At 36.8% G+C, this 23791-nt stretch overlaps 7 protein-coding genes across 11 annotated transcripts in view; 5 read left to right on the top strand and 2 right to left on the bottom strand.

Moving 5' to 3' along the window:
- The window catches only part of LOC108149353, a 45010-nt gene that overhangs the window by 11047 nt on the left and 10172 nt on the right, over positions 1-23791 (bottom strand). For 3 of the 4 annotated variants that reach the window (XM_017276845.2, XM_017276847.2, XM_017276846.2), the window contains one exon: positions 17079-17198. In XM_017276845.2, coding sequence (XP_017132334.1) covers positions 17079-17198 — 120 coding nt within the window. Of the gene's footprint in view, positions 1-4; positions 314-17078; positions 17199-23791 lie in introns of those variants that run through there. The other variant, XM_017276843.2, reaches the window with a different exon arrangement.
- Positions 884-11265, top strand: LOC108149359. Of its 2 annotated transcripts, none has more exons than XR_001774619.2 (2): positions 884-1982; positions 11034-11133. XR_001774619.2 is itself a non-coding variant. In XM_017276857.2 (2 exons), the coding sequence occupies exons 1-2, from the start codon at positions 10517-10519 to the stop codon at positions 11196-11198; spliced, it is 546 nt and encodes a 181-aa protein (XP_017132346.1). In that variant the 5' UTR covers positions 8622-10516; the 3' UTR covers positions 11199-11265. The 2 variants fall into 2 exon arrangements, 1 of the variants encoding a protein (XP_017132346.1); XM_017276857.2 differs by lacking the exon at positions 884-1982 and adding an exon at positions 8622-10897 and having other exon boundaries at positions 11034-11265.
- Positions 11317-12267, top strand: LOC108149358. The gene is made up of 2 exons (XM_017276856.2): positions 11317-11999; positions 12054-12267. The coding sequence occupies exons 1-2, from the start codon at positions 11610-11612 to the stop codon at positions 12207-12209; spliced, it is 546 nt and encodes a 181-aa protein (XP_017132345.1). The 5' UTR covers positions 11317-11609; the 3' UTR covers positions 12210-12267.
- On the top strand, positions 12294-13375 carry LOC108149362. The gene is made up of 2 exons (XM_017276860.2): positions 12294-13151; positions 13211-13375. Exons 1-2 carry the CDS (start codon positions 12750-12752, stop codon positions 13370-13372), a joined length of 564 nt encoding a protein of 187 aa, XP_017132349.1. The 5' UTR covers positions 12294-12749; the 3' UTR covers positions 13373-13375.
- LOC108149360 lies at positions 13740-14184 on the top strand. The gene has a single exon (XM_017276858.2). The coding sequence runs from the start codon at positions 13762-13764 to the stop codon at positions 14182-14184; it is 423 nt and encodes a 140-aa protein (XP_017132347.1). The 5' UTR covers positions 13740-13761.
- LOC108149357 lies at positions 15066-16026 on the top strand. Its single transcript, XM_017276855.2, has 2 exons — positions 15066-15452; positions 15505-16026. Exons 1-2 carry the CDS (start codon positions 15066-15068, stop codon positions 15667-15669), a joined length of 552 nt encoding a protein of 183 aa, XP_017132344.1. The 3' UTR covers positions 15670-16026.
- LOC108149361 lies at positions 17094-18210 on the bottom strand. The gene is made up of 2 exons (XM_017276859.2): positions 17710-18210; positions 17094-17198 (listed from the first exon to the last, which is right to left on the bottom strand). The coding sequence occupies exon 1, from the start codon at positions 18084-18086 to the stop codon at positions 17748-17750; it is 339 nt and encodes a 112-aa protein (XP_017132348.1). The 5' UTR covers positions 18087-18210; the 3' UTR covers positions 17094-17198; positions 17710-17747.

Below are 23791 nucleotides of genomic sequence, written 5' to 3'. Positions count from 1 at the left end.
TTACCGTTACATGCAGCTGCAGTTGCGACGCTGTTGCTGGGCGCGCCTGCTGCTGCTGCAGTTCCGTTGCCGCCCACTGTGCCTGCGCCTGCTCCTGCTCCTCCCACTGTTAAGCCAGGATTTGTTGTTGCCGATGCCACCGCCGTCGTTGATGATGCAGTGTTGGGTGTTGTTGCTGTTGTGGCTGCTACTGCTGCTGCGGCCGCCATGTGCGGACTACTCTTCACCAGCCAATTGGCCAGGTGCCTCTGCCGCTCGAGCTCGATATTGCTGCGCTGCATTCCGGACAGCTTGAAGGTCTCGTTCATAATCGCAATCAATCAAACCGACGAAAAAAAAAATGCGCCACTGCAACGGGCGACGCGTCGCCGCCGTCGAATATTCCCACTGTGATGCGTCTCGTGTCGCGGCGTCGATTTTCAGCGGCCAAATGAGCGGACTTTTCCAACTGTTGGTCGTCGTCGATCGTTGCTGCTGTAACGAGAGAGCCAGAACGAGAGAGAGAGAAAGAGAGCGTGAGAGAGAGCGGCGAAGAGAGCGCGCACAGTGGGCAGCGTGTTTACATAAGTGAGCGCGCGGCAGCGGAAAGAAATTCGCACAGTGGCCCCAATTGGACAGCTGGACGCTCTCACAATTATCGGCTACTCTATGAATAATATTTAACAAGCTGCTCGGTTTTATGTGTTTATCCCATACCTACTTATTTATTGATTTTCATTTGATTAGCTCTGTCAGAATTCTACTATATAACCTCTGTGCTATCTAGATATGAATCAGTTGAAATTGTATGTTTGGGTCGAATATAATCAAAAGACAGTTAACCGCTATGTTTAATCGTTATCATCATTAAACATTAAAGCATCGAATTTAACATATGTATGTGTACGCATAATAATTTGACAGATTGCTCCGGACCATGTTGATTCATGTGTTTAGTCTTAAGAATTAGCTTTAACGTATTCATCAGAAAAAAAATTCGAATGTTTAAATACTTAACGAATTGTTTCAACAAAATCTTTTGAACATCTTTGAATTTCTAGATTTGAATTGTGTAATACAAAAGTAAGCTAGAAGCTTTATTAATTTTTAATGTTCCAAACAAGAATATGTACCTAAATTTTATAATTCCATTAAATTGAATCGGAATGAACTGGAAACAGAATCGTAAAATATGTAATTTTAATGATCGGCAGATGCTGATAAGCAATACCTTAATATTTAGCTTGGCAACTAAACATAAAAGTTTTGTTACTGTAAACAATTTTTAAAATGGAACACCTTATTGAAATTGTAATAAGGGGTAGGTGACATAGATTTCGCTTGCTATGAGTTTTCAACAAGATTTTAAAGGCAGCATTTATTTTCCACTGTTATGTTTTTGCTTTTATCTTTTGAGCTAATGATCAATGCATGATCCGACTGTGCAAACTTTTTTTTATCGAGTTCGTGTACCCCTGCTCCAGAGAGTCACAACAACAATTGTGAAATGTGTAAAAAGATGTTAAGCTTTACAAAAAAAATCTCAATCGCAATTGAGAGTTGAGGGCTACTGAGTGTGTTTGTGTGAGATGGTTGTGCGTGTGTTGCGCATAAATTAAAATTGCGATGACGATGACGATGTTATCAGAAAAGTCAGCTGGCTCTCTCTCTCTCGCTCTCTCGCCCGTTCGTTGGCTTGTTCAATGTCGCCGCACCTTTTCAGTTCTCGCTCAACTACAGCCCACCACCCACCACCCATTGCCCCACCCACTCCGCTCGCGAAAGCGTAGAAAGCAGAGCCAGTTCGTCTGGCACTGGCAGCAAAAACAACAAGCGCGCGTCATCTTCAAACGTTATGCGACAAGAAAAACGTAATCGGTGCGATTGTTAGAAGAGTGAGCGAGATAGCTATGGGAAGGCAGAGACAGCTATTAAGAGGGGGGTGGCCGTATTTCACTATCATCGACGGCCACACATACATAGTTCCCCTTGTAGCCAAAAAAGTGAGTAAATAAACTTAACACCGTAGTCCATTGTAATTTTACGTGGATAAATAATATTTTGTTTGTGAGCAAAAAAAAACTTAGCAAACAATATTTTCAAAGTTTGAATATAACCAGACAGCAAATCTTTAATATCACTAAATGTCACTAAATACATAAAAATTCCACTATAGAAAGAGACTTTCCCCCGATCGATATTGATTCCCCCATCTTCCAAAGTTCCCCCAACAATCTCCGCCACTGTTTGCGCACACATAGTACTCATTGTTCAGCACGTTTTCGGTTTGTATTTTGCTTTTATTTGCCGTTTTTGTTTTCTTTTTTTTTGCCTGGCTCTTTTTATGTGCTTTCCCAGGAAAGAGTATCATAACTTTGTCATAATGTTGGCAAACCATCCGAGCGGCGGAGGCAAATGCCAGAAGGCAGCAAGCCAAAAACCTAAAAAAAAGTGTTGCAAAAGTTTGGGCATGTGTTTCTACATACACACAAAAAAGCAGTACAATAAGTAACCACATCAAAAGTATGTGTATCATGTTCTTTCAATATATCTACATATAAGAAAATAATTTTTTAAAACGCCAGCTTACCACTTAGTTTTAGCTTTTTGGCATGCATTTAATGTTTTAAATTAGAAAATTGCAACATAAACAATTAATCTTTAATAAAAACTAGTGCCTAAAATTGACATATGTTTTAGAACTTTAAGTTCTTTTATGATCTTTATATCGTAATATATTTTTTTTCCGTGTACATAAACATATATATATATATGTATTTAAGCTTGTATTTTGATCAGCATGACGGGGCATAACAAACGATCTACATACAATGTATGATTTTTGGGGGTTGCTATGCCAAGCTTTTCTATTGAAACTATCAAAATTAAGTTGAACGATCTGCAGAATTCTGTACATATGTTAACACATTTGTATGTACAAATGTATGTGTATGTGCATATGTGCCGAATAGAAGTACTTATAGTCGGAAGCAGATGTGCATATGATATAAATTAAAATGTGTGTGGACTCTTTTGTATCCGGGGTGTATAAAACGTTTTTCCCCCTTTTAAGCTCTTACGTTTTTAAAAACTTGGGAGAATGTTCAAAGCACCAGCTGCGAACTCCTGTTAGTGATTTATATTATTTATTATATGTTCCGAATGGATTATTTTAGCTAATAGAGTATTCAGACATCGACTCTTGAAGCGAGTTCGATTTCCAAATCGGTAATAACTGCATGCACATTATACTTTAGAATTAACCTTGAATGCATCTTATCGGCAAACGCAAATAAATTAATAATTGCCGCGTAAATGCTTTTATATAAGGAAATGTGGTAATGCACATATACATACATCAAATTCTAAACAACGCAGTAACACCCAAAACCAAATTTAGTTGACTTTTTCAAGTATTTTTCTTAAATAGTTAGTATTGTTTCTGATTGGAAGCAATTACCTTAACTTTTTTATCAATGAATCTTAAAAGATAGAAATCAGAAAATATGAAGGGTAAAATAATTGTTAAACAAATAAAATAGTGAAATCAAAGTTGGGTGCACCAAACTGTAAAGGTGTTAATTTCTTAAATAAAAAATAAATAACTTAAATATAGATATGCCAATAAATGGTGTACATGAATGTCTTAAGTTTTGCCTGAAAATAAATCTGAACTTTAAAGCTGAGTCAGTCTTTATCTAATCTATCTAACGATAAGTGATGTTTTTTTCGAAAAAGAGCATTAAAGCTGCGGTCTTTTTGTGTGCGTTGATTTTAAGCTTGTTCTGGTCGTCGGCGTTCGTTGCCTTTTGTCAACTGGTTTGGGGGTTCAACTAATAAAAAATAATCGTAGGCAATACGCGTCGTCCTAGCCGACGCCTCAGGTGTTTCCCCATGGGGTGAGGCGGTCGTCGTAGTGCCCACTGTCTATCTCGTTTTTGTATAATTCATTTCTATGCGTAGCTGTCGGCCTGTCAGCTGTCGCCGCTCTTTTGATGAATCACAGGCCTGCCCAACAGCGGACGACCCAGCTAAAAATACACGCAAACTGAAAATGCAAAATTCATGGCCGTTCTCTGCTCCATCGCATGGAATGCGGCGAAGGCGCTCCTCGTTGATAGCAAATGAGCAATCGCCGGTTAGTTGGGTTCGGTTGGCCGTAGTCTGTCCATTGGAGGCGGTGAAGCGGCGAGCCCAAAAGGCCGCCCCTGTTACGCAAATATTGAGAATTCGTTGCCGGGTAACGTGCCACCAGCGGTTCCACCTTTTCATCTATTTTATCATAGACAGGCAGCAACACCTTGGGACAGTCGGCTCAAAAGCTCAGGCTAACATGGGTCAAGAGCTTGGGTTAACGTGGGTCAACTAAATTTGCTTTAAGCTCTTAAAGATGCAGAGGCTTCAAAATCGAAACAGTCTTAAAAACGAACTTAACATGGTTCTTTGGATTTGTTCCTCACAATTTAAAAAAATTAAAAACAAAGCAGTAAAATCAACTCTGAATTGAGATATTTGATCACCCTAACAGGTGAAAATAAATTATAGTACCTGGATATTAGTGAATTAAAGTGGTTTTATCTGTAAAGATAAGATGGCTGAGGTTGTTAAATTTATCTAAAACGAAAACTCTGTCTTATTAGATGACCATTAGAACCATTTTAGCCAAAGCATGTCACAGCATTGGAAACTGTTATGGCCGTAAGCCGGCGTCCTTAAGACGTGGCTTAAATGGACTTACTGTCTGTAGTTTGTCGACCGTCAGTCTTGGCAGCAGCCGCAGTAACGAAGGTAAATTCGGAGGCGGGATTTCAACTGACCACCTGACCACCACACCCGATGCCCAATCCCCGATGTTGCCGCACTCATGTGCAACTAATCGACGTGTGCTGGTTTATTGGTTTCAGCTTTGGGTCTCTGGTGCGGTGGCAATTACGCCGCTTCTGCATTTCGAATTCAGCATTTCGCATTTCGCATTTTGCATTTCGCATTTAGCATTTTGCATTCGATGATGTGGTCAGGGCACAGCGAGGGGCTTTCAAAGTACATGGCCTAGCTTATGGCTACTATAGCTTTGCGGTTTCCCCAATGCCGTTAGCCAAGGAAGCGGGGAATTCTGGGGCGGCACAGGCACAGCATGTGGTCACCCGCTGGACTGGCACGAGAATACACAATGTGCTCTTTACTTTGCATGTTTATAGTGTATGTACCTACTAAACGACGAACAATTATTTATCAAACAAGTGGCAAAGAGAATGACGATGAGCGAGCACCAGTGGCGGCGGGGATGTGAAAAGGGGGGCAGGGCAACTGGAACTGCAACTGAATTGATTATGATGTTGGGCTGGGCACGTTGGAGATGACGATTTCGTTTATTCTGACCATAATAATGATTGCAAATGAGAACGGGACTGGTTGAGAGGAAGTGCAGGAATGAAATGCAATTTGCAAAATGTGTCTCAAAGAGGAACTTAAGAAGCGGCAATGGCAAATAAGAGGAAAGCCAGTGTTATTTAAGACCATTAAAAGAATATTGGCGGAACCCATAGCGCATAAATAAACTTGTCGCATTTGCAGTTTCAAACCATAATATTTCGGAATAATTTATTGTGGCAAATGTAATTTCACAAATAACAAAATAATACAAATGTTTTTAAGACAATACATTATTTGCTTTCAAAAAATAAAATTTATTCTATTGTCGGAATTAGTTGCTTTCAACTTAAAAAAAGGTATTTTATAGTCGACATACTCTATTTTTGTTGTCCCGCTTCTTTAGTTTGTTTTATTCATTAGGTAGAAGAAGAGAATGAGGCGAGGGTAAGCTCGTTTATGAACAAAGGAAAGTAATGCATTGCAAATTAAATATATAATTTATATTTTCATATCTTTAAGTTTAAACATCGTTGCGTAGTTTTATCCGGGTGGCACAAAACGATATTATTTATTTATAGACATAAATAGATATGCAGAATCTACATGAATATTCCATGTACTTGCAGCATATAATATAAATCATATATAAACACAACTATTTCATTATTTAAATTGAAGAACAATATTAAAGGCAAACCAATATAAAAAATAGGGATTTTAGTCATAGGAAAAGTTATATGCTGAGTTATCTTAACTCCGGTGTCTGAAGACAAAAGTTTAAAAGAAAAGATAGAGCAGCTTAAATAATGCGCAAATTTACAGCTTGGCTGAGCAGCTGACTGCCTCTTGCTACTAAAACAGTGGAAACTCTTAGCAGTTACTATTTTCATTTCGTTTTACTTATTACTCCCCGTCAGTCTTTTGTATTTTTGGAGTTTTATGTTAATGCCTTATAGCCCTGGCCACGCCTCGCTTAAAGTTAAAGTTCGTTACGGGGGTAAAGCCCCCGAACTTTTATGCGTCTGCGGTGGGGCGGGGTAAGACGGGGGCGTACCTGAAAAAGGGGGTGGGTGGATATGGGGCGGGGCGCCACATCAGCAGCTGCTGCCTTTGGCCCACAAGCTAACTGTGCTAACTGTTCGCTGATATCTAGCACTGCGATTTATTAACAGTTAGCCAAAAGGCTCTGTACCTACCGACTGTGCTACAATAATTGTAGTTCTTCTTCTCAGCTGGCACATTATGGCTTTTATTCTTGTTGTTGCTTTGGTTGTTGTTGTTGCATTTGGGAGCAAGCCCAAAATTTATTGCCTGCAGCCACATGATGAATGATTCTGATAATAATATTTTGTTATTGCTTTTTTGCCTTGGGCTAAGAGTTTTTTTTGCTTTTAACCCCCCGTTTTTTTTTTTTTTTGCTGTTGCAGCAACTTTTAGCTGCGTTTTGTTGCCAAAAATTGAAGTCATCATGGAGCCATGGTGGCCAAAAAGACCTTGCCACAAAAAGCAGTTGGCTTTGGGGCCCTTACGGAGTGGCTGGGGCGGTACTCGGCGGAACTTGCCCCCTGCTGTTGCGGCGGCCGCTAAAATAAAACATTCGGCCAACTGACGAAAACATAAACCAAAAGTAATAAACTAAAGGTTGTCATAAGAAAACTTAGACGGCGAATGGTCTTAAAGGAAAGCTCATTTGTCTTGAAGAAGTTTTTTCTGCTCTGGCAGCGCCAGTTCCCATGTACATAGTTGTTCCAGAACTTAATACACCGAAGCCAAAAAGGCAACCATAATATACAATTTAAACTTGATTTTAAAGCACAATTTTCGATTAAAAAAAAATCATAATTAAATGCTTAGCTTTACTTTTTATAATCTATTTAGTTTTTTAAATTGCTCATACCATATTTAATAAATTTTATATAATATAGATATTTAAAAAAAAAATGTATTTTCAAAACTTAACAATAACATCTTAAATTACGAAAAAAACTTAACTTTCCTACGACCTTGCCAAAACATTTTATACAATGATATTCGCAGAATCTGAAGAGCCATTTGTGCATGGGAAATGAAGACCATTGTGGTGTTGGTCGGAAAACTAATCCCAAAAGAGGAAGGGAGTATGATAGTAGACAAAAGACAGCATCAATGTCGACACGTTAAAGCTTCGCTCAGAGCAAGTGAGTGAATTTTTTGACAAATTTATGATGATGGAATTTTAAGTGATTTTTAACGAGTGTTTGCAGACACGGGGTAAGGGCAGCAAATATGCTACTGCATAGCAGTTTCATCAACAGCTGTAATACTTGTAGCGACTGTAACCAACTTAAATTCATTACATTCAAATCAAAAATAACCAAACACCCAAAAACGCATTTTAAACTTTCCAACGCGTTTTGTCTTTTAAACGGGAAACAATTTAATGGCCGGAAAATGATCGGAAAATGTTAATCAATTTCGTTTCGAAAAACCGAATTTCTCCTTCTTGGCTGCCACTCCCATTTGGTTTCCAATGCAGGCGTCCACTTGATGCGTAAATTGATGATGCCAGGCACCTGTGCATTCGACTGTAAAATTTATTGATTGCACAAATGGGCCGAAAACCAACGCCAATGAAGTAAATATTGATATAGACATCGGTATCGAGGCCAGTTGCCATTTTGTATTCCGATCGTATAACACCATAGATTCTATTATGAATTTTGGCGTAAGGGTTAATTTAATACTGCCCTGCTTGGTTTTCAATATTTTAAGACTTAATTTTACTATAAGAATGTGAAATCGGGCGTTAAACGTTTTCTTTTGAAAACTGGTTCACCATTGGTATACAGTTCGATTTTCAGCTCAGAACCCTATTATTACACATTTATAATTGCAACTTGTGAATATTCACACCTATATTTAACTATACTATAATAATATCCCTAACGGACCACAATGGTAGAAACCGCAGGATTTTTGCTTGGGTTTCCCTTAGCTCGTCTGTTGTGTGGGTTCCTTGGTGGCGTATTCGTGCGTGTGATTGACATGCATTCTCGTTGAATTATTAATTATGTAATGCGAAACCAATCGACTGCAATTTGCATATGAAATGAGCCTCACACGCTCACAAAGACTAATTAAGGCCTGGCGCTGTGGTTCAGTTCAGCAGAGCTGTAGTTTGCTACTGGTCCTATCATATATGTATATATATATATATATATTTATATATATATACGGAGGCATGAATGAAAATTGCACAAATTTGCATAATATATACACCTCGATATTTAAAATGCAACGCAACAATCTTTTTAGTTTGTTGCCAAGTACACGTCGGCTAATAGAAGTCCGAGTCTTTTCCCTGGCCCCATTAGCATGGATGGGTATGGGCTGTGTTAATTGCACTTGGACAAATTGGTCACTTTGGGAAATTGGCATATGAAAATGAGAAAATTAGATTGTTTTCCTTGCCAGAACAATATTAGGTCGTGGACATCAAGCAGCTCAGCACGCATATTGAATCTAAAGGCTATTGATTTGTCATTTGCAGTGAATTGAAACTTATAAACTGACAATGAAATTATATGGCAGTTAAGTAAGTTATAAAGTACATAATGAAGAGCACACAAACTTAATTTTCTGGCCCCACAAAGCAAATAAAATAAACCTAATTTAAAACTGCAAGCAATTTATTTTAAAAAAAATTTATAATTCATGGAGGTGAATTGAACTTGATTTGTTAGGTTGATTCCTAAAGTGTTATGTGACCATTTTTTTGGGTTTACAACTAACAAAATTGGTTTGACAAAAATGTTTTTGGTTAGTTAAAGAAAGTTACGTCTTTCTGTTGTGTCATGCAAAAAACTTGCACCCTTTTTCGATTGAGAGCCCTGAGCCAGGAATCCTCAAAGCCGGCTGAAACCCATCACCCACACGCACTCCGCCAGGAACCATGGAAACGCGAGCTGGGATAAGGGGACAAAGGAAAAATAAAGATTGAAGCCTGGCAAATGTTTACATAATATGGACCACAGCACCATCCGCAGACGAGTCGAGGAGACTCTCCAGATCCCAGACGGTAGGTGTGATGTTTGAACTACACTCGACTGGGCCGGGCGCCTGCGTTGCCTTGTTCGTCTGTACTTTCCTTTATTTTACTCCACTCCACTGCGCTGCGCTTTGCTCCTCTGTTTTACGGCCACTGTTTTTGCTTCGGCTGGCTGCCGGGCAAAGGCAAATCCTGCCCATCTCCATCTGCATCCTTGGGCCCTGGTTCTTCCAGCTGCAGCTCGGTATCGCTGGTGTTATTAACACTTCTGTTGACATCCTTGGAGTCGCGTTTTGCGTCCTGAACACGGTGAAATATGAAAAGGTGTACTCGAGATGAGACCATCTAGTTATGCACTATTTCTGGTCCTCAAAAAACATTGGAGCTGTACTGGGAAGAACTACATATTTCGGTGATTTTAATTCCATTTAAGTTTTAGTTCTAAACACTGTTTTATGAGGTTCATGGGTCAAATCACTTGCGCTAGTTAACGCAAAAATAAACACAAAATTGTAACATTAATAAAGGATTTTCGAATCACTCTAGAACAAACAGATTAACAATTTTTCTCTACTTTAATCATTATAAGTTCAGTTGTTTTTTTTTAGCTCAGATAACTTAATGTAGATTTTCCCATTTTTATCTCATTATTTTACAATATCATATAAAAAGTTGTGTACAACGTTTAGTTTCTGATTTGACACTGGGTAACATAGTCGTCGATAAAATGGGGTTTCGCTTTCTTTTTCCCCTCTTGTCATTTCTTTCATTTTTACTCTTTTTATGTACTTAGCCGCCTTCTCAACTCAATCTTTCCATACGTGAAACATTTTCATTTTACTTTTGTGTGCATGTATGAAATCTTTTTTTTTTTTTTTTTTTGCATTTCTGAAAGCGACTCAAAGACCCAAAAACAACGTCGAAAAAAAAAAACACATGAAAAAAATAATTCATGTGTATATGAATACGTATTGTTGACATATTGAGAGATTGCGGCAATTTAGAGCAGACGACACCATTTAAAAAGCCATTAGGGTTCGCTCCGTCAGCTCATAATTACAAGCACAATGGAATCCCCCATTAGTAGTTGGTTCGTAGCCAGCCAGTTATCCAGTGGCCAAGTCAAGCGTCTTCCGAATGTCTTTCCACAAGCTTAGCCTCCTCGTTTTCGGTTTACTGGCAAACTGCTTTTTGTGTGCCCATGTGGTGCACGTGGATCGGTTCGTCTTCACTGTCGATGTTCAGGACCTGTTTGTGTCACAAAGTGCCTTTCTCGAGCAGGAGTACAATCGCAGTTATTTCTCGGGTCACATAATGATCAATCGGCCGATCAATGAGCTAACACTTCTTTCGTCAATGGACATTTTGCGCCCGCCGCGTCCGGAAATGCGCCTATATAACGTTAAGCTAAACTTCTGTTCGATTTTTAATAATGGCTACAAGAATAAGTTCATCAAAATGATGTACAATAATTATGCAGATTTTCTCAATACTAAACCAAAGTGTCCACTAAAGGCGGTGAGTTTTGAAAATAAAATAAATAACTTAAATTTGAGCATACGTATAGTATACTTAACGATAAGTAGAATTTAAAAAATATACTGTTATCATATTTTTAGAAACATTTTAAAATTCTTTTTTCTATTTTTTCTAGAATTATAACTACACCCTGACTAGGGCCTATATCGACGAGGCTTTGCTACCAGATCTCCTTCCAGAGTGCACTTATCGCATGAAAATGGCGTTTCAGCACAAATCAAAGCTACTGGCTCATATGCAAGTTGATGGAAGATTGCTTGTGAAACATTTTAGACCATAATAATATCCTAATAATTATGTTCTTAAATAAAATAAGAAGCTTTTGAATTTATTTATAGAAAAGTTTGTCTAGCAACTTTTAAAAAATAATTTCTGGTTAGATAATTTTAAATATTTAATAATTTGAGGAATATTTAAATATTTGATATAATAAAATCAAGGACTTTACTTGTGGCCAATCATTACCTGCGAGGATTGATTTTTTTCGCATGAACAATTACCATAATGTAACTCAATTCGTACACCAGTAATAACTAGTTAAATACAAAATTGTCTAGCTTATTTTATCGTAATTACAATAATATCAACCAGAACCAAATTAAATAAATACGAAAATAGATTGAAACTCGGCACAAAAAACTGTAGACTTTTTTGCTAAAAATCAAGCAGCATTATAGTATAAACATTGGCCATGAAAACGTCGTATTTGTTGTGTGGACTATATGTCCTAATAAACTTCGCCAATAGTGATAAACGCAACTTTCGAATCTACTTTGATGAGTTTGCGATAAAGTATAAGGTGACAGACATTTTCGAAAAGGTGGATTGTCATTTGGTCCAATTGAATAATCGAAGCTACGTCAACGGCGAGATGATTTTAAAAAGAAGTGTTGGAGATTTGAATGTTCGTACCATCATGGATTTTTGGAAACCAAACACTCAAATAAAAACGAAGTTATATGATGTTCGTTTAGATGGTTGTAACTTACTAAGAAGTCTTCACAAAAATAAACTTTTTAACCTCTATGTGAAGAGCTTTAAAAAGCATTCTAATGTAATTTTGCTGTGTCCATTTAAGGCGGTAGGTAAAATTAAAATAAAACTGAATCATTGTTAAGAAATTTTTTTCGTTTAGAACTATAGTTACAAAATGGTGGATTGGTTTTTGGATGAGAAGGATCTGCCCCCGTATGTCCCTCTTGGTAAATTCCGTACAATCACCGAATATTCTACACAACAGCGATTGGCAATACGTATTGTAGTACACGGTGAAGTTTTGGAAAAACTGTAAACTGCAACATAAAAATCATAAAAACAATGTGGGGGAAAAAAATTGAAAAAAAAATAAATTATAAAGATAGTTTATATACCTTTGTATATTTAACAATAAATAATAATACATATACATACATAAAACATCTAATGGTAAACTACTTAGTATATCAAAATTACTAGTAAAATTACGTATACGAAATGTATTCCTTTTTGAAAGCTGAAAAATCATGTTTGTAAATTTTTCTTAAGGTTTCCATAAAAGTGAAGTATGCCACGTATGCTGATTGTATTGATTTCTTGAATATAATATAATATTTTTTTTCCAACCCATACCATTATAATAAGTTAATACACACAAAATCATTCCTATCGGAATTAATCTAGCCAAACTCAACTCATTATTTTTGGTAGTTTTTTTTTTTCAACGATACCAATTTGTTGAAATTATTATATAATTATATTATCAAACAACGAGTTCTTAATTGGCCGGATGTAGCATGAGCATAGTCCATGATCGTTATATCAGCACTACTAATCGTAATCGGCTGACATTAAAATGAAAGCGTTGGCCTCGAATACTTTAATCTGGACACTTTGGATTACCGTCCACGCTTGCGTAAATTGTGAGGAGCGTAATTTTCGCATAAGGATGGATGAGTTTTCAGTAAAATATAGGTTACGCGATCTGATCGATTATATCGATTTTCGAATCGTTAATATTAACAATCGAACCTACGTTGACGGTGGGATGACTTTAAAGTCTGATGTGGAGGAATTATTAATGCACACAAGTATGGATTACTGGCAGGCCTCAAATAAAAAGAAAATGAAGTTGTACGATGGTCGATTAGATGCATGTCTTTTTCTGAGAACTTCTCACCGTTTTGGATTGTTTCAAATTTACGTAAAAAGCTTTAAAAAACACACGAATGCCAATCTTGTATGTCCCTTAAAATCGGTAAGCAAAAAACAATTAATTTCGACATAACAAGGCCAATAATTAACAATTTTTCACAGAATTACAACTATACGTTGACAAAGTGGCATATGGATGAGAATGATCTACCTCCGTTTGTTCCATTTGGTAAATTTCGGACTGTTACTGAATATTTTACACAAGACCGGATGGTATTGCGAATTATCACTCAAGGAAAAGTAGTTGCCAATAAGTATAACTAGATCCATACCTATTTTTAAAATTTAAAATGTGTAATAGTTTATATATGTCTTTTATTCTTTATGAATTTGTATAGCTTTCGAAAAATTAAAAAATATATTTAACCTTGTGTAAATCCAAATGAACATGAGTCACTTTAAGGCTATAATTATTACTCCTAAAACAAAAATATAGTTTATTTTTTTAGTTTCTTATCAATTAGTAATTTACTACAATCTTTTGTTTTTACTGGCAAGAAAGCAATTATTAACTATTATATTAGTAGTGTATCGCAAATTGAAAATCATATTTAACTAGAAAATAATTAGGCTCTATACCGTAACAACTTTGACATCCAGTCAACCAAATTAACATTAAATAGAACTGTAGCATTGCAATATTAGCGTTTAACATGAGAACTTGGTTTTGGATCCGTTTGTTAATTATTTTCAAATGCGTTAGCACAGCGCAGCGAAACTTTCGAATATTCTACGACGACATAAGCGTTAGGATTTACGACACGGACATAATCGAAAAGTTTGATTGCCAGGTTTCTCAAATTAACAATCGGAGCTATGCCGATTGCCAAATGAGGCTAAGACGTAGCATTGTCAAGTTGAATGTTCGCACCGCCTTGGATTTTTGGAAGTCAAATGGTCAAGCAATGAAGCTGTACGATGCTCGAATGGATGCCTGCCTTTTCATGGGTAGTGCGCATAAAAACAGAATGTTTAGCATATATGCAAAAAGTTTAAAAAAGTTCTCAAACCTGAAGTGTCCCCTCAAAGCGGTTCGTATAATTTCAAGTATACAAAAATTAAATAAATATATTTAATATAACATCTTCCTGCAGGACTTTAATTATACACTAGAAAAACTATATTTGGACGAGCAGGATTTTCCCTCATTTGTGCCGCTTGGAACGTATCGCAGCTTAACCGAATATTATGTTAACCAAAGTAATATAGGATGCCGCATTACAGTCCGCGGAAAAGTAATAGCCTATAAATAAAATACCCTGAATATTAATTAATCATGTTACCAGAGAAGTAAAACAAATATCAAACTTTAAATTCGGCAAAGAATAATTGGTCTTGTACTTATATAAAAATTCATCTGGTCAAGCTTATCAATATTATTACACCTTTAAAATACCTTATGCTCACATATTATAAAGTAACTTAAAAATATTATTATGGTCTAATTAATAATCAATAATTAAAATTTTATTATGGTATTATCTTTGACTAAAAAATGTGTTGGTCATAACTTATTTGTTCGCTAAAATGAAAGCCCAAAAAATTTCCGATTGTTAGTGAACTTATGAACGTATAAAAAGAACAAAAGGTGTTATATAAATAACTTCACAATCAATACAAAGCTTATACTTAGCTATACTGTGGAAATGTATTTTATTTCGGACTTGATTATATTTGTTAAAACACGAAAAGCTCTGCATTTAACAATCCATGGCTGAGTTGTTCGGGCCGCTAAAACCAACAATCTTTACAATATTAATAGCATCCCGTCTAAACAAATTAAATTAATTTTATACCTAAATTTTAACGGGTCATAAAGTTACAAAACGAACAATAAATTTTAACGGATCATAAAGTAACGCAACAGAAAAACTGTGCAACAATTAGTTGTCTCAAAAATAAGTTTTTATTTCAGTCAAATCAATGGAAATAATTCAGTTTGCTTTTGCCCACAGTCATGAAGTTATGGTTTTGGATCTGCTGTTTTCTCATATTTAAAAGTATGAGAACCGAAGAACGAAACTTTCGACTTTTCATTGACCAAGTCAACATCACCCATGTTGATCCAGAGGTTTATGAAAGTTTTGATTGCAAGGTCTTCCAGTTCAACAATCGCAGTTACTTGGACTCGAGTCATACTTTTAAATATACGGTTACAAATTTAAAAGTACATGCCGTTTTGGATTTTTGGAAGCTTAAAAGTAGACAGAAAATGACACTTTTTGATGTCCAGTTAGATGCATGTTATTTATTGGACAATGCTAGCAAAAACAAATTGTTTAATATATACATCAAAAATTTGAGAAAACATGCTAATACGAAATTTAAGTGTCCCTTTCAAGCTGTAAGTATTTTTTTAAATACAACAATGTTAATAATTAACCGCTTTTCCGCAGAACATAAGCTATGAAGTGCAAAACATGACGATGAATGAACAGGATTTCCCTTCGTTTGTACCGCTTGGAAAATTTCGTTCCGTTATTGAGTATATAATTGATCAGAAATTGGCTGCCCGAGTCATTGCAAGCGGAAAAATTGTTTCTCATCCACCTGATCCATAAAGGATTTTAAATAAAACTACGAAGTAAAATTACTTCGCGAAGCTCATTGCAAAATTACCCCTTCTTCTAAATAGTTTTAACGCGTTCAAGTACTTTTATCTTATCAGGAAAAAACCAGAATCGGAAAAATATTTGTGTACGGTTTAGAAATATTATAGATTATTCTTCATATTGCAACAGATGTTTTTTATTAGAACATGATATCGTTTATTAGGTTGCCCTAAAAACAGAGTTAATATTGATTATCAAACTTAATACAGGGTTGGGGACCTAAGATAAATCAGTTTTGCTTCTAAATTCAATATGTTACAATTTCTGATCCTATCTGGTTTTGAGTTAATTTAAATTAGTTTTATGAGTTAAATGTTCAGTTTATTATCGTTAGTATACATCAGAAAGTATGGATAATAATTTATATTTTTATTTCAGCAAGAAACAAAAATGTAACTATAAAAAAACATTAAGATTTATTTTGTGTTTTTGTCCTTCCATGACACATAAATATTTCAAGCTCAGAAACTAACTGTTAGCCACAATGTAGAAAATATAACCCAATGTACCCCTTATCTAACCATTCTGTTGAATATTTTATAACATGATTGCAATGATTTATTGCCGAATTTCTACTTGTCGTAAAATATGTCATCCAAGGGGACATCAATTACTTTAGTTTAAACATCCTGCCGACAACAAAAAAAGCCGGAGAAGAAAAATATGAACCCCTTTTAATGGATGGGGATTTTGTGTGCCAAAGAAGGAAGGAGGTTCATATGAGCTTCAATGTAAATTTTCCATATTTTTTCGTTGTTTTTTTAGCGAAAAGAACTTGATTACACGTGCGCTAATTTAGTTGCACGCGAAAACATGCGAGTAATCAAAACGGTTGCTGAAGTGCCAGACCGCCAGACCCTTAACTCAACAGAGAGCACCCACCGGGGCTCCTTTGCCTTTCGGTATATCCAAAGGTACTCTACATATGTACATATGGCCTCATCCCCCTACCAATCCCACTCCCACTGCCACTCCCTCTGCCACCCTATCTTTCTGTTTTCCCCGGGCCAGGACATCCTTAACCCGTTGGCGTTGGAAATTCGAGTTCATGGCATGTTCATGCATGTTGCCGGTTGTTGGCCCTGTGCGCGTTCACAGGCGCTCACAAATTTAATTTATACACACACGTCTATATAAACTTAAATACAAACTTGTACATTTTTTTCAGGGCAATATGCAATAATAGGTGGAACAAAAAAAAAAATAAAAATGCAATAAATTTTTAATTTAAATCAAGCCATCACGATTCCCCCTTCGAAACTCCCAAGTGCGAATGGGATTTGGGGTCGCGATGTTATGAGAAATCTGGGATTATATATATATATATAAACATATGAATGCAGCTTATTTATATCTACCTGTATCTTTTTTCAGACTTCGTGGAACAAAAGTCGAATGCTTTTTGGTGGGCTTCGAGTGAGCTTCGGTAGTTTTAATGTTAAAACTCATAAACGAAACTGACATGGGATCCATCCAGCCTGGAAGAAAAACAAGAATGATATTATTTTAGTATATATGGTTGCCTTCATTCATTCAAGAAAAATCCATGTCAAAGTTTAATATCAATAATAAGGTCCGTATTTTGTAAACTTTAGTTTATAGAAGGGAATACATCCCATTTGAGACAAATAATATACCGTAAAGCAATGCTATGGCCTGTATATATATAAAACACCCATAGCTTATCAATGTATTTTGGAGATGTTAATTTAATAAATTATAACTATATTTAATAAAATAATCTGATAGTGACAGGTAATGACCAATTTTTTTAAAATGGCTTAATTTGCAAGATTTTTAGAATTTAGCATACCAACTATTTTCTCCTACAATACAAATATATGTATGTTTTCTTAAGTACATTTTCAATAGAATACTTGTAATATTAGTACATTTGTTGATCACAAAAATGCATTCATATACTTTTAAATTTGGCTGCAAGTTAACTTAATTGCTGAATAAGATTGAACATTAATAGCAGGACTTTACAAATGAGAATGTGTTTTTCAGGACTTGTCCAGAAGATTTTAGTCAGCATTCACATCGAGTCGCATCGCCGAGCAGAGGTCCCTGAGCTGTTTGCTCGACTCCTCCATTTCGGTGCGCAACTGGGAGAGACTGATCTGCATCCGGGCCATACGCATGTCGCCGGCCTTCAGCCGCACCTCCTGGTTGGCCGTAAAGCCGGCGGCATCTCGACGACCTTGGCGATGGGAACGTGGGTGTGGGCGTGGTTGGGGGTGTGGGTGTTGCTGTACGGGGGTGCGAGTGACCAGACGATTGGCGGCGGCAATGACGTCAGCCTCATCCGCTCGTTCAAGACCATTGCTGGGGCTGCAAAGCGTCTTTGTTTTCGTTTCCGGCATTGTTTTTCTGGGGTTTGGGGGCGATTAGTAATCCTTTCAAATTGTCGTCACAGGAATTTGGTTTGCCAAAATAACAACAATGTGTGTTGCGTATCGAATTGTTTCAAAATTTTTGCTTTACTTGTGACATCATGAACACGGAATGCTTAGCTTGCACAGGATGTCCATTGGACATTGGTATGTGGTGATGGTGGTGCTGGTGCTGGTGGCGGTGATGGTGCTGGTACTGGTAATGGTGGTGGCCACCCAGAAAAGTTTTGCCGACAGAAGGGGCCGACATGTGTGCGCTGGAGCATACCACTGAACTTTAATTACAATTAACCGCAAATGATGTAGCGCTGCTGGTAAAGGAGGTGGTGGCGTTGACTTGCGGTCATATCGGGCCAAATGATGATAACAACAAGTGTAAATTCCTTTTTTCCAATGCGCATATAAAATGCTCTTTAAGGGTTTTCTGTTCTCTTAGTTTTAGTGCATACATTCAATAAAAATTGTCATAGAAACTAAACTATTGTAACATGAACTCTAAACTATTGGGTATGAAAAATTTCATAATAAAATGAGTGTTAAATTAAGTATCAATATAAAAGTTTAAGACTCTTCGGTATAAAAATGAAGCTAAGAAATATAGGGGTTATAATTATTAAGTAATGATTTAATACTAATTTAATACTGTCAGTAGTTTATTTTCAAGACTCACTTCCGCCTAGTATAAAAGAAAACCAAACTCAGTTTTTGGCATTAATGGACTCTTTTGAGTAAGTTTATAAAGATTGGGTGCTATTGCAAGCACATTTACGACACACTTGGTAAAAACATTTTATATTTAAATAAATGAAAACTTTACTTTTGAAATGCATTTTGAAAATATATATTTTCACTGATACAACTTGAAATACATATGAGTATAAATATATGAACCACTCAAAAGTCACTTTTAGCTAGCTATGTCTGATTTAATAGCAGACGAATTTAAATCAATTACTTAAGTTATACGTAATAATTAAGTGCTGTCTTCCATAATTTGTATCGACGTCTCTGGCAGCCATGCCAATGCAGGATATTCGAAAAAAAAAAGTTGAAATAAACCTATTAATGTATCAGGAGTGCCCGCACACAGACACTCATTGGCGGTGGCAAGAAACAGGAGGAGAAAACATGGCATACATGGACACGAGCGGACATGAGCGAAGGACGAGAGGCGGTCCTGACCACATGGGAGGACATGGCATGCGATGGCCGGGTGGGCAAACTCAACTCCTGCTACTCGAGCGAGCAGGAGGAGGAGGAGGAGGAAGGCTTGCAATTAATTAAAAATACATGCACCGTGAACAAGTTCCAGACGAGCTCCTGGCTGCCCTGCCTCCTGCAGCTGCATTAATTTGACCGCAAAATAAGCCAAGTATTCGGTACAAGGAGGCATGACGGTCCAGGACGACTATGGAAAATGCCATATCGGATGGCGAATATTTTCTTTACCCAACGCTAAATGCATTACACTCGAGACCAGCAAGTTGATGTCCTGTTTTTATTTAATCCCTCCTTCCTCCTCCTTTTTTCCTTCTTGTTTTTTTTAATACCCCTGGTCAGCATGTGACAGGAGTCCTTGTCCTGCTGTTCGTGCTGCGTAAGCTGCGTTCATTTGTAAACAACATAGTCATCGCTGGCTCGGAAAACAAAAACAAGCCCAGCGAGGAAAATAGCAGCGAAAGTTAGAATGTGTAAGACATGCTGAATTATTAAATACTCTTTGCAAGCTCTTTAAAAATTGTTATTCTGTCGAATTTTGCTTTGGGGCTTCTCATCATATAAAGTGCACTTCTTTATTCAGGATACCAGGGTAAGAATTTATTCGAAAATGCCTTTGTTGCATACATTAGATTAAGATAACTCTGATTGGAAAGTGTAGCCATGAGAAGCCCAGCATTCCGCAGATAAAATCAGCAATCACAAATCAGTGGCCTCTAATCGGAGTTTTCTACTGTCTTCAAATTACATTTCCCGACTTCGTACATATGGCAGAGACAAAAAGCATGGCAAATTGCGTGGCTCTTTCTCATACATACAAGTATATGAGTACGCAGAGTATGGGGCAAAATAACCAAGGCCAGGACATCAAATAAAGTTAAGCAAACAAGAGCATTAAGTGCATTGATGTTGTTATTGCTGCTGTCTGGGACCCAGGCACTCGCTTCCTTTTCCCATCTCGCCTTCGGTGTCCCTTCTGCGATGCCTTTCCCCGATTTAAGGACAACTTCATTAGGCAAGTGCTCGACCGGCTCCATGCAGCCCGGTGCCTCTTCCTCTATCTTCTTTATCGTTTTCTATTGATTTTCTTAGCAATATTTCCATTACGTCTATTTTACTTTATCCTATTTTTTTACGCGGTACTCTCACGGGTATATTGCACTTCGGAAAATTTATTTAACAGGATAAAGCTTTTCTGACCCTTTAAATTATTTCATATAAATACCTTGAATTTTTACAGGATTGTTTCTTTAAATTCCCCTGCAAAGTAAGAAAAGTTAAGTTAAGTTATTTCTGACCAACAATCAAATTTAAGCTCGCTAATGGTAAATTTTGGTTTGTCTGTAGAATATTCGCTCTAGGCACTTATTTAACGAACCAAGTGCCGGGTATTTTACGGTCGGCCAACTCCGCAATATAACGTTCTAAGTCGTTTTTTTTTTCTTTCTATTTTGTATTTGCTTCTGATGTTTTTGCTGGCAGACACTGTGAAGAGTGTCAAATGCCATTAAATGCCAACTAACCAGCAGCGGGCCATGTCTAAGCGCCAAGTGGCCAGGTGAGAAAATAGTCAGCTACTGATTGCCACAAGGACGAGGAACTTGGGGGGGGTTTGCTCCTGGTTGGGGATTCACCCGGAAATTTCACTTACCTCCTGCCATCGACAGAAGTGGCAAGCGCTTTGACAACGCTTTGAAGACTCTGGCAGGTGTAAGTGAGTATGACATCAACTTCTATTTTGTTTGTACAACAGAATGGACCTTCTACAACACCATAGTGTTCATTAGAGATTAGAGTTTAGATAGTGACTAGGAATATACTTTTTAAAAGGCAAATCTTGTCATTGATTTGTTAGAATTATGTATCAGTTAGTTTATATATTTACTTTATTTATTAAAATTTTAAATTTAATTCGACTGTTTTTTATTGACTTTAAAATTGTCACACCCATATTAAATAAATTAAATAAAATCTTAAGTCACAAAATCTCCAAAAACTAAATGCATTAACTAACCCTAGGCTCAAAATTAAATTTAGTTATCTTGCTAATCTGGAACAACATTCCAGCAAACGAGTTGAGAAATTATGAGCTCTTTGATAATAGGGCACGATGAAAATCCAATTCATGCCAAGCGCTAATTGAATGCATGCTGCGCCAGTCGCCAGTCCTTTTGCTCCTGCAGCATCCGAGATTGCAAACTCTGGCCAAGATGATAAACGAGCCGGCCAAGAGTAATAGGAAACAAACAAGCATTAAGGCAAAAATATCTCTAAACAAATATTATTTACGAGCTGGCCAAGCCCGAAGCGCGGTCTAGAACTTTTGGCAACGGTTAGTCGCCTACTATATTTGCCTAGTTGCACCATTTGGGCTATATATAATAATATAATATATATTTATCTTGCGGCACCAAGGATAATCAGCAACACCTCATAAATCCAAAGAGAAGCCGACACAATTTTAGACAGCGCAATCAGGAAGGTTGCCAAAAAACCAAAGGATACGAGACAGGAAGACAAAGGGTGCATATTTAATTAATGATCGTTTTAAAGAGAATAATTAGTGGCGTTATAAATACGTTTTATGTTAAAGGATTTAAAAGCAGTTTACGGAATGTCTAGGACAAAAAAGGGTATTTTGAAATAATATTTTGACCTCAATGTATTTAAAAATTAAACACTTATAATAAATATTTGAATTTACAAATTTAAGTGCTACATAAAAAGCTGAATTCCATTTTTAAAACTGTGACATTATAGTTCCAAATTTTATGATTAATAAGATTACATTTAAAAAAAATAAATCTAAGATACAATTTGTTTTACTAAACAAATGAAGAAATATCTTTTTTTATGATTGTCATCATTAGCATTAAATTAACATTTTATCTGGAATAGTTCAATTTTTAAAACCTCCTCTTGTAAGCTTTAAAGTTGTATTTTAACGCAGAACAAAAAAAATCAATGAAAATTACTCCCGTGTAAATTTTAATATATCTTTTACAATTAAATCTTTTTTCCTCGTTTTATTTTTGAGGACTTTGTACCGGGTGTTTTTCATAAAGTAATTGAAATGAAGTGAGATTAAGTTGAACCTTTATAAATCGAACGGATTTCCATGAAATGCATTTCCAAAATGGGCTTTGTGTAAATCCAATATATGGTAGCAACAGCACGATCGATTTGTGCACCCCTCGACGCAGCCTCAAAGTAGGCAACACAAATAAAGCTTAACAGTCAGCCCAAGGGGGTTGGGGGTTGGGGCGGGGGAGGACTTGAGGATAAAGGATGACGGGTGGCGGATGGCGGCCACTCAATCCCAGTTGTTCTGCTTCAACACTTTCGCACAAACACCAATCAACTGGCAGATGAATCAAGCGCAGGCGTTGGCTGCCCATTTAAGCCGACTCTATACAACCCCCCGCACCGCACCGCTCCGTCTCGACTTCCCATTTTTTGGACAGGCGACAAAACTGCGCCACAAAGGGCAAACGAGATGCAGCAGTCCATGGCAACAGCAGCAGCAGAAGCAGCAGCAGCATCCAAAGCAGCAAACACACATTCTGGCCGGCACATGCGAGTGGAAAATCAATAAAGTGTACGTTTATCTTATTTTCTTGTCGCAGGCAATGCTATGTACTGCCAATGCTGTTGCTGCTCTCATTCCTTCCCTTTCAAATATAAATATATAAATCTTCGGCGCACTTAAGCCTTTTAAATGATAACAATGGCCGTAGCAAAAGATGCATCCCACCCTCGAAAAAAAGCAGGACCACCGAGTAGCAGGTGCGCACTGGACGCCAAAGGACTTACCACAGAAAAGTTCCACCGCTTTTTCCACCCGCTGCCAATGTGCGTACTGTCCACATACCATACTGCCAGACTGCCTTCACAGCCAACTCGAGATATTCCATGAATTTATTATGTCCCTCGCTTTAATAGAGTTTCATCGAAAAGTTTCCTCCGAACAAATTATGAAATATACGGAGACAGCTTTTTGCCATTGAACGGAAATTGTGGCTTAAATCTGGGGGATGAATTTTTGGCTCTAAAGCGAAAATGGAAAAAAAAACTCATAAAATAAAATCACAGTTTTTGGGTGGAGAAGGAGCAAAAGTTTTTATTTTCATTAATTTATTGTGCTTGCACATTAAAGTAGATATTGGATCTGCATTTTTGCTGCAAACGGAAAACTATTTAAACTTTTCTTTTATAGTATGGAAGAGAAATAATACATTTTTGTGGAGGTATACTTCTAACATTTATTTAAATTAAATTTGGAAACAATTTGAAATAAATCACATTCTTTAATAATTTTATGTTATTTTTGTATACTTAATTTCTTGTGTGAGTGAGTTTCTGACAATGAAACATGCAAAAATCTTTAACGATTTTCACCTGGAAAATGGCAAAACCATCTAGCTTGATTTGGTTCTCAAAATGCACTTATGCGAAAT

The sequence above is a fragment of the Drosophila elegans genome, unplaced genomic scaffold (assembly GCF_018152505.1).
Source record: "Drosophila elegans isolate 14027-0461.03 unplaced genomic scaffold, ASM1815250v1 contig_814, whole genome shotgun sequence".
Lineage (NCBI taxonomy): Eukaryota > Metazoa > Arthropoda > Insecta > Diptera > Drosophilidae > Drosophila > Drosophila elegans.
The sequence above is the reverse complement of the archived record's forward strand: the minus strand, read 5'-3'. Positions and strand labels throughout refer to the sequence as shown.